Source organism: Ranitomeya imitator, chromosome 9, assembly GCF_032444005.1.
Source record: "Ranitomeya imitator isolate aRanImi1 chromosome 9, aRanImi1.pri, whole genome shotgun sequence".
Classification (NCBI taxonomy): Eukaryota; Metazoa; Chordata; class Amphibia; order Anura; family Dendrobatidae; genus Ranitomeya; species Ranitomeya imitator.
The window spans coordinates 9799932-9817895 of NC_091290.1; the positions used below are offsets into that span (position 1 = coordinate 9799932).

The 17964-nt window shown below is 45.6% G+C and overlaps 1 protein-coding gene across 2 annotated transcripts in view; it reads right to left on the reverse strand.

Moving 5' to 3' along the window:
• The window catches only part of MAPK8IP1 (mitogen-activated protein kinase 8 interacting protein 1), a 67378-nt gene extending 55032 nt beyond the window's left edge, over window positions 1-12346 (reverse strand). For both annotated transcript variants that reach the window (XM_069740256.1, XM_069740255.1), the window contains exon 1: window positions 12239-12346. In XM_069740256.1, the coding sequence (XP_069596357.1) occupies window positions 12239-12324 (86 nt within the window). In that variant the 5' untranslated portion in view covers window positions 12325-12346. The remainder of the gene's footprint in view (window positions 1-12238) is intronic.
• Window positions 12347-17964: the final 5618 nt, after the last annotated feature.

Sequence of the window (17964 nt, forward strand, 5' to 3'; positions counted from 1 at the left end):
TGGCAAGGGAGAAGAGAGTTGAAGAGGGGAAACGGGAATGACGATGGTAAGGGAGGAGAAAACAGGAGAAGCGAGGAAATAGGATGGTTAGTGAGTAGAAGAGAGAAGTGGAAAAATAGGGGGAAGACAATGGTAAGTAGAAGAGAAAAGAAGTGGGAAACACCGAACAACAGGAGTTTGTTGCACTGTCATGGGTATGACAGCACAGAAAACACTGCTTCTGTTCAGTGGTAAAATCATTACCGTCGGGCAGACAGCCACAGTTCCCATACTGTCAAATGACAGCGTGAGCCCGCAGCTGTGATCGGAGGTACAAAGTTTACCTCCAGTCACTGGCGTCAGCTGATGGGACTACAGCTCCCATCAGACTACGTCTGCTGCCGCTAATAACAGCAAGAGCAGGCACCAACTGATGTGAGTATTCATCAGCCGATTCCTGTGCTCCAAATTAATAACTAAAAAAATAAAAACTGCTTGGGTTACCCTGTATTTTTAATAACCAGCCTGTCAAAACTGACAGCTGGGGGCTTCAACCCTCAGCATTAGCAAGGTTGGTTATCATGAATAGAGGGGGTCCCCACGCTGTAAATTATTTAAATGGTTTTAAAAAACGACGTGGGTTCCCCCCCCCCCATTTTTTACAACCAGCTTTGCTAAAGCAAACAGCTGGGGGCTGGTATTCTCATGCTGGTAAGGGGTCATTGATATTGGCCCACCAGCCTTAAAACAGCAACCCGCAGCAAGTATAAAGTCCTTTAATTGAAAGAATGACACAGACTCCTTTAATGATTATATATTAAACCATACTCACGTAATCGATCATTCCATTGAAGCCATCGTCTCCTGAAATAAAACAAAAATGAAAAACAGTAATATCCCTCATCTGTCCGAAGTTCTGTCCCACACCGTAATCCATGCCTGGGGATAAACAGTTTTCAACCTGAACGGTGCCAAGATGCGACCGTCATGGCTGAGAACCACTGGGAAAATTAGCTGCTGCGAGTGCAGACTCAGTGACCGGCGGTGACGTCACTGAGGTTACTGCCGGTCATTGAGGCTATGTTTCCAGCCGGGCCCCTGAACTGCGGTGACCTCAGCGAGATCCCCACTAGCACAGTGGGATAAAGCCTTATGGTGCAGCGGTGATTTCACTGGGAGAAATTTCTCACAGTGAACTGCGGTGAACTCTCTGAGCTCAGCGCTGCACAATGAGACTTTCTCCCTGTGCTAGTGGGGACCTCACCGAGGTCACCGCAGTTCAGGGACCTGGCTGGAAGCGTAGCCTCAGTGACCGGCGGTAATCTCAATGACATCACCGCTGCGCAATGATGCTGCACTCGCGCAGCTCATTTATCCTTGGTTCTTTGCGTGGAGGGTCGCATCTTGGCACCGTCCAGGGTGAAAAACTATTCATCTCTAGACATGGATTACGGCGTTGGACAGAACTTCAGACATGTGAGGGATATGGTTGTCTTTTTTTTATTACAGGAGTCGAGGGCTTCAATGGAATGGGCGATAATGTGAGTATGGTTTAATTTAGAATCATTAAAGGAGTCTGTGTCATTCTTTCAATTAAAGGACTTTATTCTAGCTGTGTCTTTATTTCCAATATAACTATAGGATTAGTAACAGATAGGTGTCTTATAGTCCTCTCCATTACTAAGCAGTAGGCTTGATGTCACATGACAATACAAAGGTGTCATCAACCCCACAAATAAGGACCACACTTGTCAGAGATGGGGCATTTAATAGATATGCCTATTCTGGGCAGCTGCTGTTTTCCGGCTGGTTGGCGAGACAAAATCAATGACCCGTTAAGAGCCTGAGAATACCAGCCCCAGCTGTCTGCTTTTAGCAAAGCTGGTAGTAAAAAATGGGGGGGGACCTCACACCTTTTTTTACATTATTAATTTAAATAATTTAAAAAAAAGCATGGAGACCATTCTATTCTTGATAACCAACCTTGCTAATGCTGACAGCTGAGGGTTGCAGCCGCCAGCTGTCAGTTTTGCCTGGCTGGTTATCGAAAATACAGGGGAGCTCATGCTGGGGTTTTTTATTATTATTTATTTAAAGCACAGGCATGAGCTGATAAATACTTCCATCATCAAGCATAGTCTGATGGGAGCAGTAGTCCCATCAGCCGACGCCAGTGACCGGAGGTAAACTTTTTACCTCCGATCACAGATGCGGGCTCAAGCTGTCACTTGACAGCTTGGGAACCGTGGCTGTCTAATCGGCGGTAATAATATTACCGTAGATCAGAAGCAGTGTTTGCTGTGCGGTCATGCACATGACAGCGTGGCAGACACTGGATGGTCAGCCCCCCCCCCCCCCCCCCAGTTACTGTTCTGGTACCCAAACTTTTTTTTTTTCATTGTTTGGCCGAAACCACCAGATCCGAACATCTCTGGAAAGGAGAAGCGGTGAAATGGGGGAAAGACGATGGTCAGGGAAGAGAAGATAGGGGAAGCTGAGAAATAAGGGGAAAGACAATGGTCAGAGAGGGGAAACGGTAAAATAGAGTGAAGATGATGGTCAGGGAGGAGAAGAGAGGAGAAGCAGGGAAATAGGGGACAGACAATAGCCAGTGAGGAGAAGTGTAGAAATACGGGAAAGAAAACAGTCAGGGAAGAGAGGAGAGGAGAGGCGGTGAAATAGGGTAAAGATGATTGTCAGGGAGAAGAGAGGAGAAGTGGAGAAGTAGGAGAAGGATGATGGTCAGGGAGGAGAAGAGGACTAGGCTGCACATATGACAGGGCATCTGGGAGGAAATGAATAGACACTACTTGGCAGCTTTATTTGTGCACTGTATAGCGATTTTACTCCACAGTGATAATATTGACAATATTGCAGCAGATTATTTATGGTCATCGCTGTATCACTACGTATCTATTGCTCATCCTTCTGTTGTATCTCTCCACCTCCCATGTCTTCCTGCAGGTAGATGAGGAACAATGTATCTTCCTCGGTGTTAACAGCTTTCCTAAAAGCCGCAGTGTTAAACAGAAAGCTCTGGAAATGAGTAACACCATTTTTTCAGTCCCTCTGGAGGAGAATGTTCTCCAGTCTCCTAAAGTGGCTTCTTATAAAGAAGTAATTTACTTTCCTGTAAACCACAACATAGACGATCGGGCAATGGAGGATAATGGATAAAAGGAAAGGTGATCGTGTAACGCCATGGACTGGTCACACAGGAAAACTGAGTTACGGTATGTCAGAATTTGAAGTATCCTGTGCGGCCGTATAGAACAATGTGTCCATTTATGATTTAAAGGGGGTTTTAATTACTATGAAAATAAAGCTTAGAGTGAACCCGTTATTTCAGGTAAATATTCAGAATAAGCTGTCATATGTATATAACGCTATCCTCACATCAGCCATAGACTCCGTCGCCCCTCTCATGCATGGCAAAGTGTGACAAATCAATAGGCAACCCTGGCACAACAATCTCACCAAAAAAACTTCGACAAGCATCCAGGGTCGCGGAGGGGCGTTTGAAGAAAATACGCCTGCCAGACGACTTCACTGCTTTCAAACAAGCTACACTCACCTTCAAATTAGCCCTCACCTCGGCTAAACAGACCTATTTCACAAACCTTGTATCTTCATTATCCTACAACCGAAAACAACTGTTCAGCATATTTACCTCCCTCCTCCGCCCCCCACTGCCACCTCCAACTCCCTTCATCTCTTCTGAGGACTTTGCCACCTACTTCAAAAAAGAAGATCGACCAAACAAGGCAAACCTTTACTGTTCCACTTGCCCAACCAATCTATATACCAGACCTCTGCCCTTCCCCAATAACCTCCCTCTCCAACATCACTGAAGGAGAGCTTACTCACCTCTTTTACAAATCGCACCTCACCACTTGTGCACTTGACCCCATCTCTTCCCACCTGCTCCCCAACCTCACTAACATGCTCATTCCAGCCCTAACCCATCTCTTCAACCTATCGCTATCTTCTGGTACCTTCTCCTCTGCCTTCAAACATGCCACCATCACACCCATCCTCAAAAAAACTAACCTTGACCCAACTGCTATGCCCAGCTACCGTCCCATATCACTGCTCCCGTTTGCTTCAAAACTCCTTGAGCAGCATGTCCATGCTCAACTTTCCTCCCACCTCTCATCTAACTCTCTCCTTGACAACCTCCAATCTGGCTTCTGCCCCCCCCCCACTCCACCAAAACTGCCCTGACAAAATTTACTAATGACTTAGTCACAGCCAAAGCTAACAGACAGTTCTCCATTCTCCTCCTTTTCGACCTATCCTCTGCCTTCGACACAGTCGATCACTGCCTACTGCTATAGATTCTTTCTTCCCTTGGCATCAAAGACCTTGCCCTGTCCTGGATTGCCTCATACCTTTCCAACCACACATTCAACGTTTCCCACTCCCACACTACCGCCTCATCCCGCCCTCTCTCTGTTGGTGTCCCTCAAGACTCTGTCCTGGGGTCCCTACTTTTTTCCATTTATACATACCCTTGGCCTAGGACAACTCAAAGTCCCATGGCTTCCAGTACCACCTGCATGCGGACGACACTCAGATCTACCTCTCTGGCCCAGATGTCACCTCTCTGCTTTCCAGAATCCTGGAGTGTCTATCAGCCATATCCTCCTTCTTCACCTCTCGCTTCCTAAAACTCAATGTAGACAAAATTGAACTCATCATCTTTCCCCCATCTCGCGTATCCCCCCTACCTGATCTATCTATTATGGTAAACAGCAGCATCACGCTCTCTCCCGCACCTGAAATCCGCTGCCTCGGGGTAACTCTCGACTCTGCCCTGTCTTTCAAACCACACGTCCAAACTCTTGCCACCTCCTGTCTCCTCCAACTCAAAAACATTGCCAGAATCAGTCCCTTCCCCTGCCCTCGATCTACTAAAACTCTGGTGCATGCCTTCATCATCTGCCGCCTCAACTACTGCAACACCCTCCTCTGCGGCCTCCCCGCTAACTCCCTTGCACCGCTCCCGTCTGTCCTCAACTCTGCTGCCCGCCTAATCCACCTCTCTCCTCACTACTCCCCTGCTTCTCCCCTCTGCAAATCCCTCCACTGGCTCCCAATTCCCCAACGAATCCAGATCAAACTACTAACACTGATCTACAAAGCCATCCACAACCTGTCCCCTCCCTATATCTCTGAACTAATCTCCCAATATCTTCCCTCACGTAATTTTTGATCCTCCCAAGACCTCCTTCTCTCCTCCACACTTATTCGCTCCTCATCCAATCGCCTCCAAGATTTCTCCCGAATATCCCCCATCCTCTGGAATTCCACGCCTCAACACGTCCGATTATCCACCACCCTCGGATCCTTCAGACGGAACCTGAAAACCCATTTCTTCAGGAAAGCTTACAGCCCGCAATAACCATTCTGCCGCCTCACCACCATCCAAGCTGGTGCGTCCCCAACCACCTGTGCTGCTGCCTCACCACCACCAGAGCTGCCGCCTCACCAACCGCCCGAGCTGCCGCCTCACCAACCGCCCGAGCTGCCGCCTCACCAACCGCCCGAGCTGCCGCCTCACCAACCACCAGAGCTGCAGCCTCACCACCCCCAGAGCTGCCGCCTCACCAACCACCAGAGCTGTCGCCTCACCAACCACCCGAGCTGCCGCCTCACCAACCACCCGAGCTGCCGCCTCACCAACCACCAGAGCTGCCGCCTCACCAACCACCAGAGCTGCCGCCTCACCAACCACCAGAGCTGCCGCCTCACCACCACCGAGCTGCCACCTCACCACCCCCAGAGCTGCCGCCTCACCACCACCAGAGCTGCCACCTCACCAACACCAGAACTGCTGCGCCCCCGACCTTCTGTCTCTTCCCCATTATCCCGTAGAATGTAAGTCCACAAGGACAGGGTCCTCTCCTTTCTGTACCAGTCTGCCATCACAAATTTGTTTACTGTAAACGATATCTATAACTCTGTATGTAACCCCTTTCTCACGTACAGGACCATGGAATTAATGGTGCTATATAAATAATAATAATATGTGTGTACATTATATCTCTTCCCAACTGCAGACCCTTCTCTAAATTTAAGTTGTCTCTGCGAAAGTGGAAGTAAGAAGAGCTGCTACAATGTCTCCAATACACAGCACACATAGGCATGAAGGGTTCCTGATCTCCTGTCATTATGTAGCACAGTCAGAAGCAGCAGCACAAAGGGCAGAAGAACTGAGTAGTGTAGCTGTGAATCCAGTTCTTGGGTGAGATATAATGCTTACTAAAAAGCAGCACCATGCAGGACTTTACTCAGCAGTATTGAGCAGTGTAGCTGAGAATCCATCAAATGGGTAAGATAAAACAATTATCTGATGGCTTCAGCCACTTGGAGGGCATTTTACAGAAGTATTGAGCAGTTTAAAAGTGAATCCAGCACTAGAATGATATAAAACACTAGAAAGTAGCAGCACAAGTCTCTACCTCTCACTACTCCTCCCTCCCCATTCCTTTAGACTGCAATGAGCAGCTGTAAACTAATCCCTCAGTGAGCTGGCGATCACTTTTAATTTTGATAAAGATGGATTTTAGCTGTAGTTTAGAGCAGATGATGAGTTAAGAAGTGGCTCATAAGTGGAGAAGGAAGCAGATTTCATTGGAGAGAGATATTACAGAGTTTCTTATTTTCCTTTTTGAAAAGAAGTGGTGAAGTGAGAAGCTGCAGCTCCATCTCCCTCCTCCCCTTATAATATATTATACTATTCAGTTTATTTGTGACTGATGAGGTTTCTGAACTTTACAGAGAGCCTGCAAACAGGGAGAGAGGCAGTATAGGCTGTGTGACATGTCCACAGATTTGAGCCTTCTCCTTACCATTAGTATGAGGTGCACAATGGGGGCCCATAGGCACTTCTTGCACAGGAGCCCGCTGCCGTCAGGGCCCGGTGCTGCTTTAGATACATTTTTTTTCATGATTCTTAGAAAACATCTAAATGGAGAAGTCGGGGACCTCTCGGCTGCTAGATATTGGATCGCTACATCTCCTCATTGCTTCCTACTCAAAGTAGGTCACTCAATATTCGTCCTCTGGAGAGGTAATCTACTGCGAGCAATGCTCACATCTCATGTCTATAGCATTCACACTGTCTGGATAAAAAAATCAAGAAAAACACCGCTGCAGGCGACGATTCCTCTCCCGTCAGAGCACAAACTCCGACATCAACAGAACAGCAGAATTAAAAAAAGAAAAATGTAACAGCGTTGCAATGGCACAGGCCGACATTGTATCCCTTTACATGCTGACTTTGTTGCAGGTTTTCTTGGAAAAAATGGGGCAGATTCCAGTGGATTTCTGCAAATTTGTATCAAAACCAACACATAAGGAATGAGGAGTTTCCAGAGGATTTGTAAGCGGTGTAAAATTACCGCCCGCATGAATCCACCATTAGGGGATGTTCACCTACGATGAATTACTGATGCCGATCTGTCACATGATTACTACCTGATCAGCAGCAAAACTTCCATTTTCTGGGTGGAACTTATAGAAATAAATCTGCGGCTATTTTTTTTTTTATGCATCTGATATCTTGGAGCCAAAGATATACATGGAAATTCTCTGTTGCATGTAAAGGGTGAAAACCACCCGGGATGCGGATTGTATGTAAATGCAGCACAGAATGGGAGCCAAAATCCACGTGCGATGCAAGGAGAGTTAAAGGGGCGCTGGTCTGGTTCAGATGCACCCTATGGGGCTGCAAGACCTGGGCTCTGCAGGAACATGGGACTGAGCGTGGACAAAAAAACAAAAACGAATAATATAGGGGTATACTCAATCTATAAACCAAAAAAGAACAACACCCTTAAAAATATCTTTAATTGACCATATTAAAAATAAGATATATAAATAATAACCAACACCAAAAAACCCCCAAGATCAGAGCGGGGTAATAGTACAGCACAAAAAAGCGCCAGGAAGACCTAGTAAGGGGAAGGCAATCCTGACTTTATCACAAATTACTTCCTAATGGACTGTACCTTCCTGGCAGTGGAGGTTGGCACCCTAAGTTCGACATGGCGCCCCCACTCCGCGTCAGCTGTCCCTTCTGGCCCTAGTTGGCCCATGCCCAAATCCCAACACCATACACACAACCACAAACACTTGGTCAGGCTAAAAAAAGACTAATTGCAAAAAATATTGCACAAGGTAAAGTGTAGCACTAGTAAACCTATTGCACTTATGTCCACTTAAAGTCCCAACCGGTTTCCTAGGCTCACCCTTTTAAATCTTGGCTTTTTTTGGTGTTGGTTATTATTTATATATCTTATTTTTAATATGGTCAATTAAAGATATTTTTAAGGGTGTTGTTCTTTCTCGGTTTATAGACTGAGCGTGGACCCATTAACCCATTAGTCCGGGTCAATATTTCAGGACACAAACTACCGTAAGTAAAATGGACAACTGCCCCTCCCCCACCGCCTAATATACAGATCCATTATTACCCTAATATCCTCTGTAAGACACAAACACATCGCTATCTATTAGTTATTCCTCCCACGCAGCAGAGACAACTAATTTAATCTTCCTTGCTGATGTCTCAGTACTAATGGTGTAATCAACGAGTACGGACAAAATGCAAATATGAAGCGGATAGAACTAAAATAACAGAGTAAAACTAGAATTTCAGGGCTTTTCCAGGATTAGATGAACATTGCTGCTTTCTAATATAAACAGCGCCACCCCTGTCTACAGGTTGCGGCTGGTAATGAAGCTCAGCTCCATTGAAATGCATGGGACTGAGCTGCAATTGCAAACACAACCTGTGGACAGGGGTGGCGCTGTTTTTGGAAAAAGCAGCCTTTTTTTTTTTATAATACTGTTGGAAATGTGAACAATCGGCATACTGACGACTCAACAGCTGAAATGGTTCAGTTTCAACCACTGGTGGACACAGACAGGAGAGGGCCCCTGTGCAAGAATAGAATATGAGCCCTTTGCAGTCCAATAGATCATCATAGTGCACAATTCCACCCACTTTGGAGGTGAAGATGGGCCCCTTACCTGTTGGGCCCCTGTCCGCCCCTTGGTTTAACCTGTCAGATCCTTGGGAGGATAGGCAGTAGTAGATCTCTCCGGCCACCACTCATCTCCTACCTGAACAGGCTGAGAAAAGATTACAGGATCTATGTGACTCAGATTGGGGAGAAAAATCACATGCAGGAGGAAGCTGTGAAAAAAGGATCGGAGAAACTCTGATCCTGGCTGTTTAACCCTTGTGATAAAGCCGTTAATTGATCTACAACCTTCAGAGGTTAAATGTGCCAAATCTGCAAATGGAAATGTACATTTCAGTCCTATTTGCATGGTGCATTTCCAACCACTACATTTGCAAACATTTGGATACCGGATGCCGTGAACATGTACCGATCGGCTGCAGGAGGAGGAAACGCATGCCAAACCACCATGATGGGGGATCCATTGTGATTGTGAGCCCCCTCCTAGTAACATGCACCACTGGTGCAGACCCTGCGGTGTCTATGGAGCCTGTGCTGAATGGGTATCATCTTAGGTCGGTCCTAATGGGTGGTCCTTATCCCCCCCCATCCTCAGCCATAGTCCCATATTCTCTAATCCTAAAGGGAACAACCCATTGTAATTTTTTTTTACTTTGGGGGGCTCCTTTTCTCTGTTAGTGCTCCCTGGACGTGGTCGCACATTGGAGCATAGGATTTAGGGGCAACTATGTAAGGACCACCATAGAGGTATCCGGTCTACGACAGGTTTGCTTGGCCATACGTTGGCGGGCTGATTCCATAGGTACCACTGGCAGACACAGACAGAAAAAGGCCCCTCTGCAAGAACAGTATATGGGCCCTTTGTAGCCTAATCGCTCACCATAATGCGCAATTCCACCTGCATGTGGCCCCCTTACCTCTTGGGCCCTTGTGCGGCTGCCCAGGTTGCGCCAATGATGTGTCCACCCCGATAGGTTCTGTGTAAAGGTAAAGCTGGATTAGAAGGCAGTCCAAGTGCCTCCTCCCTGACTGTCCCTCACTGCCATCAGTCTGGGCCATTGTAGGCTTGATGGGGGTCCGCGCATGTGTTTCTTGCTTTGGGGCCTCATGTGGCAGAGACTAATACAAGTCAGTGGTATTACAGGGTCCAGGGAGCAGCATCGCCCTCTCCCCTTCCTCCTGTGACCCCCCAGGACGAGGTTCTGCCGGGATCATTATGTCCTGCCGGAGCTGCTGGTCATTATCACAGACTCGTTTAATTGCTCCATTGCTGGATCCAGTCAGGCTGCAGTAACAGCTAGTGAAATGCATTCATCCAGCAAGGAAGCGATCATCAGAGCCCTGGTGACAGCACAGAGCCGCAGGCGCCCTCATACCAGGAGCTGGTACCATCCACTGCCGCACCAGGGCATGGACACTGCCCCAGCACACAACACAGCTGGAGAGAATCTACCATGGGTCTTCAAACTGGGTAGAACTACAAGTCACAGGATTCTGTGCCAGACCATGCTAGCATTAATTGTCCCTTCTTAACTAATAAGTCTGTAACAGATGTGAGACATTAGTGGAGACAGCAGCCATAATGAACCACGCATTCTGCAGTTCATCAGTTTGGATGTAACTACAAGTTCCAGCATAACATCAAAGTAATCTAAGGTTATTAATGATTGCATATAATATATATGAGACACATAAAACAGATGCACCACGTAATAAGTTGGTTGGTGTAGGACTACAAGTACCAACAAGCTGTGATAAATTACAGAAGCATGGGTGGAACTACAAGACCCAGCATAACATCAGAGCAATCTAAAGTTATGAGATCTAAACTATATGAGACACATAAAACAGAGCAGACTGATGAACCATCAGATCATTCAAAGTAGAACTAAAAGTACCAGCGATCTGTTAACTATTGGAGCAGCATAGGTAGAACTACATGTCCCAGCATAACCACAGAGCAATGTAAGGCTATTACTGGCAACAAATGACATAAGAGACATATTAAACAGGAGACAGAAATACCATGTAGACATTTTGATTGAGTGGGTCTTTAGACACAGTAGAACTACAAGTCCCAGCACCTAATGTGATATCCAAACACATCGAGATCCGCAACATAAGAAACTAATCAGCGACAAGGCAGCTACATTGCTGCGGAATATGTTTGCGCCATAGAAGCAACAGGAAAGAAATTCTGTGTCTCTAAAGCTTGGGTAGAACTACAAGTCCCAGAATAGGCCAGGCGACTTATGACTACAGAATACACACAGCAGAATGAATGCATGTTGGAATTACCAGTTCCAGCAAATCATGTCTGAACATGTTGGGACCCACAACACACAGCTATAATGTAGGAAGGGGGGGGGGGAACTACTAGTTCCAGCTCACCCCAGATCCCAAAGGCTTACATCATTCAACCAGAGAGTGAGGGGACTACTCTCCAATCCTGAGAGCTGGTGCCATATTAATGGCAGTGATATCACAGCTGGAAAATAAAGCTTGAAGGGCACATGACAGCCTAGGAAATAATTACCATCACAATTACTGCTTCTGTACAGGAGACCCCCAAGGTCCCCCCATATTGTGTAAAAAAAAATCACTAATGGAGCAAAAATTCTACAGCAACATCAATAACAATAGAACAATAGTGATCTATGTGGGTCAATGACAACAATGTAACAGATGAACATTCCAAATTCTAAGGGGTGGAGCCTGTGCATCAACCCCCCCCCCCCAGACTCTACTGCTCCCCCAAATCTATGTGTAGGGGGGCACTCTAACCTCCGGTGACCTCACTTCCCTATGGATTTTGCCGCCTGCTGCCCCCTCCCACACCTGTTAATCTACAATTGGAATATACAGGATGCAATGTTACACCAACCAGATTGGTTTAACCCCTTCTCTGCTGCAGATGTGCATGTAAACTACCCCCATCTCCACCCCCCAGGACCCCAGGAAAAATACTATATATATATATATATATATATATATATATACATATATACATAATATATATGTATACACATAATATATATACACACACACACCACACCCAAATAGATAAGGGCCTGATGCTGAGCTATAAACATAGGTCCTCAGGACATATTGGATAGATGATAGATAATGATAACATTTCTATTTCCATTGCATAGGGGCAGTGCACACAGGAGACTGAGCACAGGAGGTATTTGCAGAATAAGCAGCACCCTTCCCCTCCCCCCTCTGGGAGAGCAGATCTGAGAGCTCACAGCCATAAAACGTACCTGAAATGTGGGGGTGATGCCAGGTGCAGCCCCAGAAATGGAGAGGAGCCAGCTGGGGTAGTGTTTGCCTTTTCTCTCTCCGCCATTCTGTCTCTGAGATGCTCAGCCCTGAACAGGGAGAGGGAGGAGGTGGGAGCAGAGGAGGAGGGAGATGCTGACAGGTAGCAGAGGAGGAGGAGGACCAGGTTCAGGGGAGAGGATGAGGGTGACAGGTGGGTGGAGGAGACGGTAACATGTATTATGGCCACATTATTACACCTTCCTTCTTCTCAGGTTGCTCTTTGATACATTGTATCCTCTGAAATACAAACAAACAAGTCATCATCATGTATGGATGTTTTCCTTCCATCTTCCTCTTTGGTTTGAAATGTAATCCAGTTATTATTTGATGCTGGGAAAGATTGATAGCTGATATCAATGCTACCACAAAGAAGCTGCAACCCAACTTTCTCAGACATCTGAATGGCAGATCTGTGCAATATTTGCATGAAGATTGCTTGTATCACCTTTACAGATTCAGAAAGCGGAGTCATGAAGGCTCTGTGTATATGGAGATTCTAGAACGGGTCCATTCCCCAAAAAAATATTGCTCAAAGAAAGCTTCAAAGACTCTGCCATAAAACCACTATGTTCCTATGTTCAGTCGTTTGGGAGTTTTCCACTTAAGGTTTTATAAATCAGGTCTCCTGATGGAATCTGCTCCACACTAGGCACTGTCCAATCAGAAGGCTGTAAAAGAACATCCAGGGAAAAAAAAATCTCTTCCAAAACGGTTTCAGGAAATGAAAAACTTCTCCAAAAACCTCCCAGAAGGAGGAGCGTTTCCTGTACTGATTGTCGTTTTGACCACCTTGAAATAAAATTAGTGTGCGCGCACATTCGCACCTCATGGCAAACTACGCCAATCTGTATGCCACTGGGTTTAAAGCATCCCATCAGCCACAATGTGGTAATGTGAACACAGCCTAATGATCCTCATCTAGTCCTACCAGAAACACATTGGGGCAGATTTATCAATACTGTCCAAAGACAAGGCAAAACTAGATCACAGGGGCTGAAACTGCGCCGGATGTATCACAGGTGCACTCCCTATGATAGACTTTGCTGCTCCTGCTTCACATTCTTTATACCCCCTGGAGCACACCATTATTACATCTAGTGTAGGGCTTCCAAACAGTCCACAGAGATGTAAAAAAAAATGTCTAAAATCTTTAATGGTGGGGAGCAGGATGTACGCTTTTTTATTTTGTACACAATTCACCAGTCCCTATGGCTGTTGCTGACTTCTGTGACTGTTCCCCACTTCTTATATCATCTGTGGCTGTTCCTCACTTGTCATCTCTGCAACTGTTCCTCACCTCTTCTGTCATCTCTGTGACTGTTCCTCACTTCTGTCATCTCTGTGACTGTTCCTCACTTCTGTCATCTCTGTGGCTGTTCCTCACTTCTTCTGTCATCTCCGTGACTGTTCCTCACTTGTCATCTCTGCAACTGTTCCTCACCTCTTCTGTCATCTCTGTGACTGTTCCTCACTTCTGTCATCTCTGTAACTGTTCCTCACTTCTTCTGTCATCTCTGTGACTGTTCCTCACTTGTTGTCATCTCTGTGACTGTTCCTCACTTCTGTCATCTCTGTGACTGTTCCTCACTTGTTCTGTCATCTCTGTGACTGTTCCTCACTTCTGTCATCTCTGTGACTGTTCCTCACTTCTGTCATCTCTGTAACTGTTCCTCACTTCTTCTGTCATCTCTGTGACTGTTCCTCACTTCTTCTGTCATCTGTGACTGTTCCTCACTTCTTCTGTCATCTCTGTGACTGTTCCTCACTTCTTGTCATCTCTGTGACTGTTCCTCACTTCTTCTGTCATCTCTGTGACTGTTCCTCACTTCTTCTGTCATCTCTGTAACTGTTCCTCACTTCTTGTCATCTCTGTGACTGTTCCTCACTTCTTCTGTCATCTCTGTGACTGTTCCTCACTTCTTCTGTCATCTCTGTGACTGTTCCTCACTTCTGTCATCTCTGTAACTGTTCCTCACTTCTGTCATCTCTGTAACTGTTCCTCACTTCTTCTGTCATCTCTGTGGCTGTTCCTCACTTCTGTCATCTCTGTGACTGTTCCTCAATTTTTCTGTCATCTCTGACTGTTCCTCACTTCTGTCATCTCTGTGACTGTTCCTCACTTGTTCTGTCATCTCTGACTGTTCCTCACTTCTGTCATCTCTGTGACTGTTCCTCACTTCTGTCACCTCTGTAACTGTTCCTCACTTCTTCTGTCATCTCTGACTGTTCCTCACTTCTTCTGTCATCTCTGTGACTGTTCCTCACTTCTTCTGTCATCTCTGTAACTGTTCCTCACTTCTTCTGTCATCTCTGTAACTGTTCCTCACTTCTTCTGTCATCTCTGTGACTGTTCCTCACTTCTTCTGTCATCTCTGTGACTGTTCCTCACTTCTTCTGTCATCTCTGTAACTGTTCCTCACTTCTGTCATCTCTAACTGTTCCTCACTTCTTCTGTCATCTCTGTGACTGTTCCTCACTTCTGTCATCTCTGTGACTGTTCCTCACTTCTGTCATCTCTGTAACTGTTCCTCACTTCTTCTGTCATCTCTGTGACTGTTCCTCACTTCTGTCATCTCTGTAACTGTTCCTCACTTCTGTCATCTCTGTAACTGTTCCTCACTTCTTCTGTCATCTCTGTGACTGTTCCTCACTTCTGTCATCTCTGTAACTATTCCTCACTTCTGTCATCTCTGTGACTGTTCCTCACTTCTTCTGTCATCTCTGTGGCTGTTCCTCACTTCTTCTGTCATCTCTGTGACTGTTCCTCATTTCTTCTGTCATCTCTGTGGCTGTTCCCTACTTCTGTCCATTCTGTGACTGTTCCCTACTTCTGTCATCTCTGTGACTGTTCCTCATTTCTTCTGTCATCTCTGTGGCTGTTCCTCACTTCTGTCATCTCTGTGACTGTTCCTCAATTTTTCTGTAATCTCTGTGACTGTTCCTGACTTGTTCTGTCATCTCTGTGACTGTTCCTCACTTCTGTCATCTCTGTGACTGTTCCTCACTTCTGTCATCTCTGTGACTGTTCCTCACTTCTGTCATCTCTGTAACTGTTCCTCACTTCTTCTGTCATCTCTGTGACTGTTCCTCACTTCTTCTGTCATCTCTGTGACTGTTCACTTCTTCTGTCATCTCTGTAACTGTTCCTCACTTCTTCTGTCATCTCTGTAACTGTTCCTCACTTGTCATCTCTGTGACTGTTCCTCACTTCTGTCATCTGTGACTGTTCCTCACTTCTTCTGTCATCTCTGTGACTGTTCCTCACTTCTGTTATCTCTGTAACTGTTCCTCACTTCTGTCATCTCTGTAACTGTTCCTCACTTCTGTCATCTCTGTGACTGTTCCTCACTTCTGTCATCTCTGTAACTGTTCCTCACTTCTGTCATCTCTGTAACTGTTCCTCACTTCTTCTGTCATCTCTGTGACTGTTCCTCACTTCTGTCATCTCTGTAACTGTTCCTCACTTCTGTCATCTCTGTAACTGTTCCTCACTTCTTCTGTCATCTCTGTGACTGTTCCTCACTTCTGTCATCTCTGTAACTGTTCCTCACTTCTGTCATCTCTGTAACTGTTCCTCACTTCTTCTGTCATCTCTGTGACTGTTCCTCATTTCTTCTGTCATCTCTGTGGCTGTTCCTCACTTCTGTCATCTCTGTGACTGTTCCTCAATTTTTCTGTCATCTCTGTGACTGTTCCTCACTTCTGCTGTCCTAATCTATGTAGACCATCCTTTACTATAAATTATCCAAAAACATTAAATCCCCTCATTCCATAGTAATTCTCCTAATTCCTCAGTACACTCACTGATCAGTCGATCGTGCATGTTTTATGCCACGGGAAGAAAATAAGCTGCTGCAAAACTGCTCTGGCAGCGTCTTATGTCCTGTAGGAACAAACAATCAGGCATTTTAATATCAAACGTTTGCTCTCGACCTCTATGATAGGGGGAAGTCAAGGGACCCCACAAATTATAAAAATTATTTCAGGTCTGCATATTTCTTGCAAGCTTTGAACTAGACCTTTTAAAGGTGGGATCTCAAGACCCTATTTCAGAAGCGCACCACTTCCCTGCCTCCTGCTTGCTGGGCGAGCAGTGCACTCCTGATAGTTCAGGCCAGGCTGGATGGTCACCGCACTGGTCAGGCAGGTTTGCTTCTGCAGCATCACAGTAGAGCAGAGGGACGGAAGCAATTCAGCGATCTGGAAAGATTCAGAGTATCCTTGCAAGCGTGTGCTCCTTGCCCAGGTCAGCTACCTCTGACAACATGAAGAGGTGGTCGGTAACCTAGACAATAAGCAATAAACTAAGCATTTAAAAAAAAACTCCTATTTTAGAACGGTAATTAGCAGTTTCTTGTTTTTACAACATTGCAATTTTACACAATTTAGCAAAATGACAAACATTTTGAGAGAAAAAGCAGAATCTGCTTCAGGTTTTATCAGGATAGACTGAAAATCTAGTTCTGCAGCGCTTTTATTGTGGGTGGTCTACTGGGAGATTCTCTCCTAATGGTGTAGTCTGGATTTAGGAAAGGAAAATGGGTTCACATAATTCTTGTGCACAGGCGCTGGGTCTGATACCGCGACTGAGCCACAGACATCGAAAAGTGAGTAAGTGGGATTAATGAAGAAATCTGACCCCCTGTGGCCGTGGAAAGACAACTGACAATTATGCACATGGCTGACGATCCTGCGGAGATTAATATGATCAAGGGAAAAATGGGGCAGCACAAAGAGCCAAAGTCATCGGGGCCCCGATTCATTTCCATTTTTTTAAAGTCACTTTTTCTTTTTGTGTTGTGGTCTTCATTGATATTCTTTTGGTCCAGATTCTTGAAAATGTCAAACGTTGGTCATTAATTTTTCACAAAAAAATGTTCTTTATTTTCGTCTTTAACCTTTTTAACGATTTTTTTTAAACCAAAAAAGGTCATAGATTCTGCTAAAGCGTTGCAAAATGTTTGCAAAACAATTTCAGGCATACATGAAATTACGGTGGTGGGGAAGGGGGGCACGGAGGTACCATATATTGACGCAAAAATTAAGGTACTTTTTGAGAAGTCACTATTGATGAAACAGTAGAAAACATCTGGAAACCTCAAACTCCGCTCACACCGAAACATGGGGAAAAAAAACCCACAACAGGCGAACATACACAAAATAAACTGTGCAAAAGGGTGCAAATCAAAAGTATAAAGCGCAAATGGGAAAAAAAACTAAACAAGCAACAATGAATTGTGCTCTAAGGGCTAAGAGAACATAACAGCGGCTCACTGCGGTTTGATGGTGGTCACTGCTGGAGATCGCGCTTCGTATGCTCCGCAGACATAACTCCCGGACCGAGGCCGCTCAGCGCAGCGTCCCCTTGTGATTTTGTTACGTGAACGTTGCAACCTTCAAAGTGTACATAGTAGACAACCACTTTAAATATGTATTATTTTTTTCAATTTCCAAGATGACACAGTCATGAAGTCGAAACTTTCTTTTCACAAAAATCCTGTAGAAATTCATGGTGTTTCTGGTCTCATCTCCAAGTTTACAGCCTACTTTGGATGCAGATACCAGTCAGATATGTCCAGAAACGCTCCCGATTTTCAGGCTTTGTAACTTGACTTCCCCTCGTTCTTAGTGAGCCATTCCTCTTCATTACGGCTCTGCCAGCACT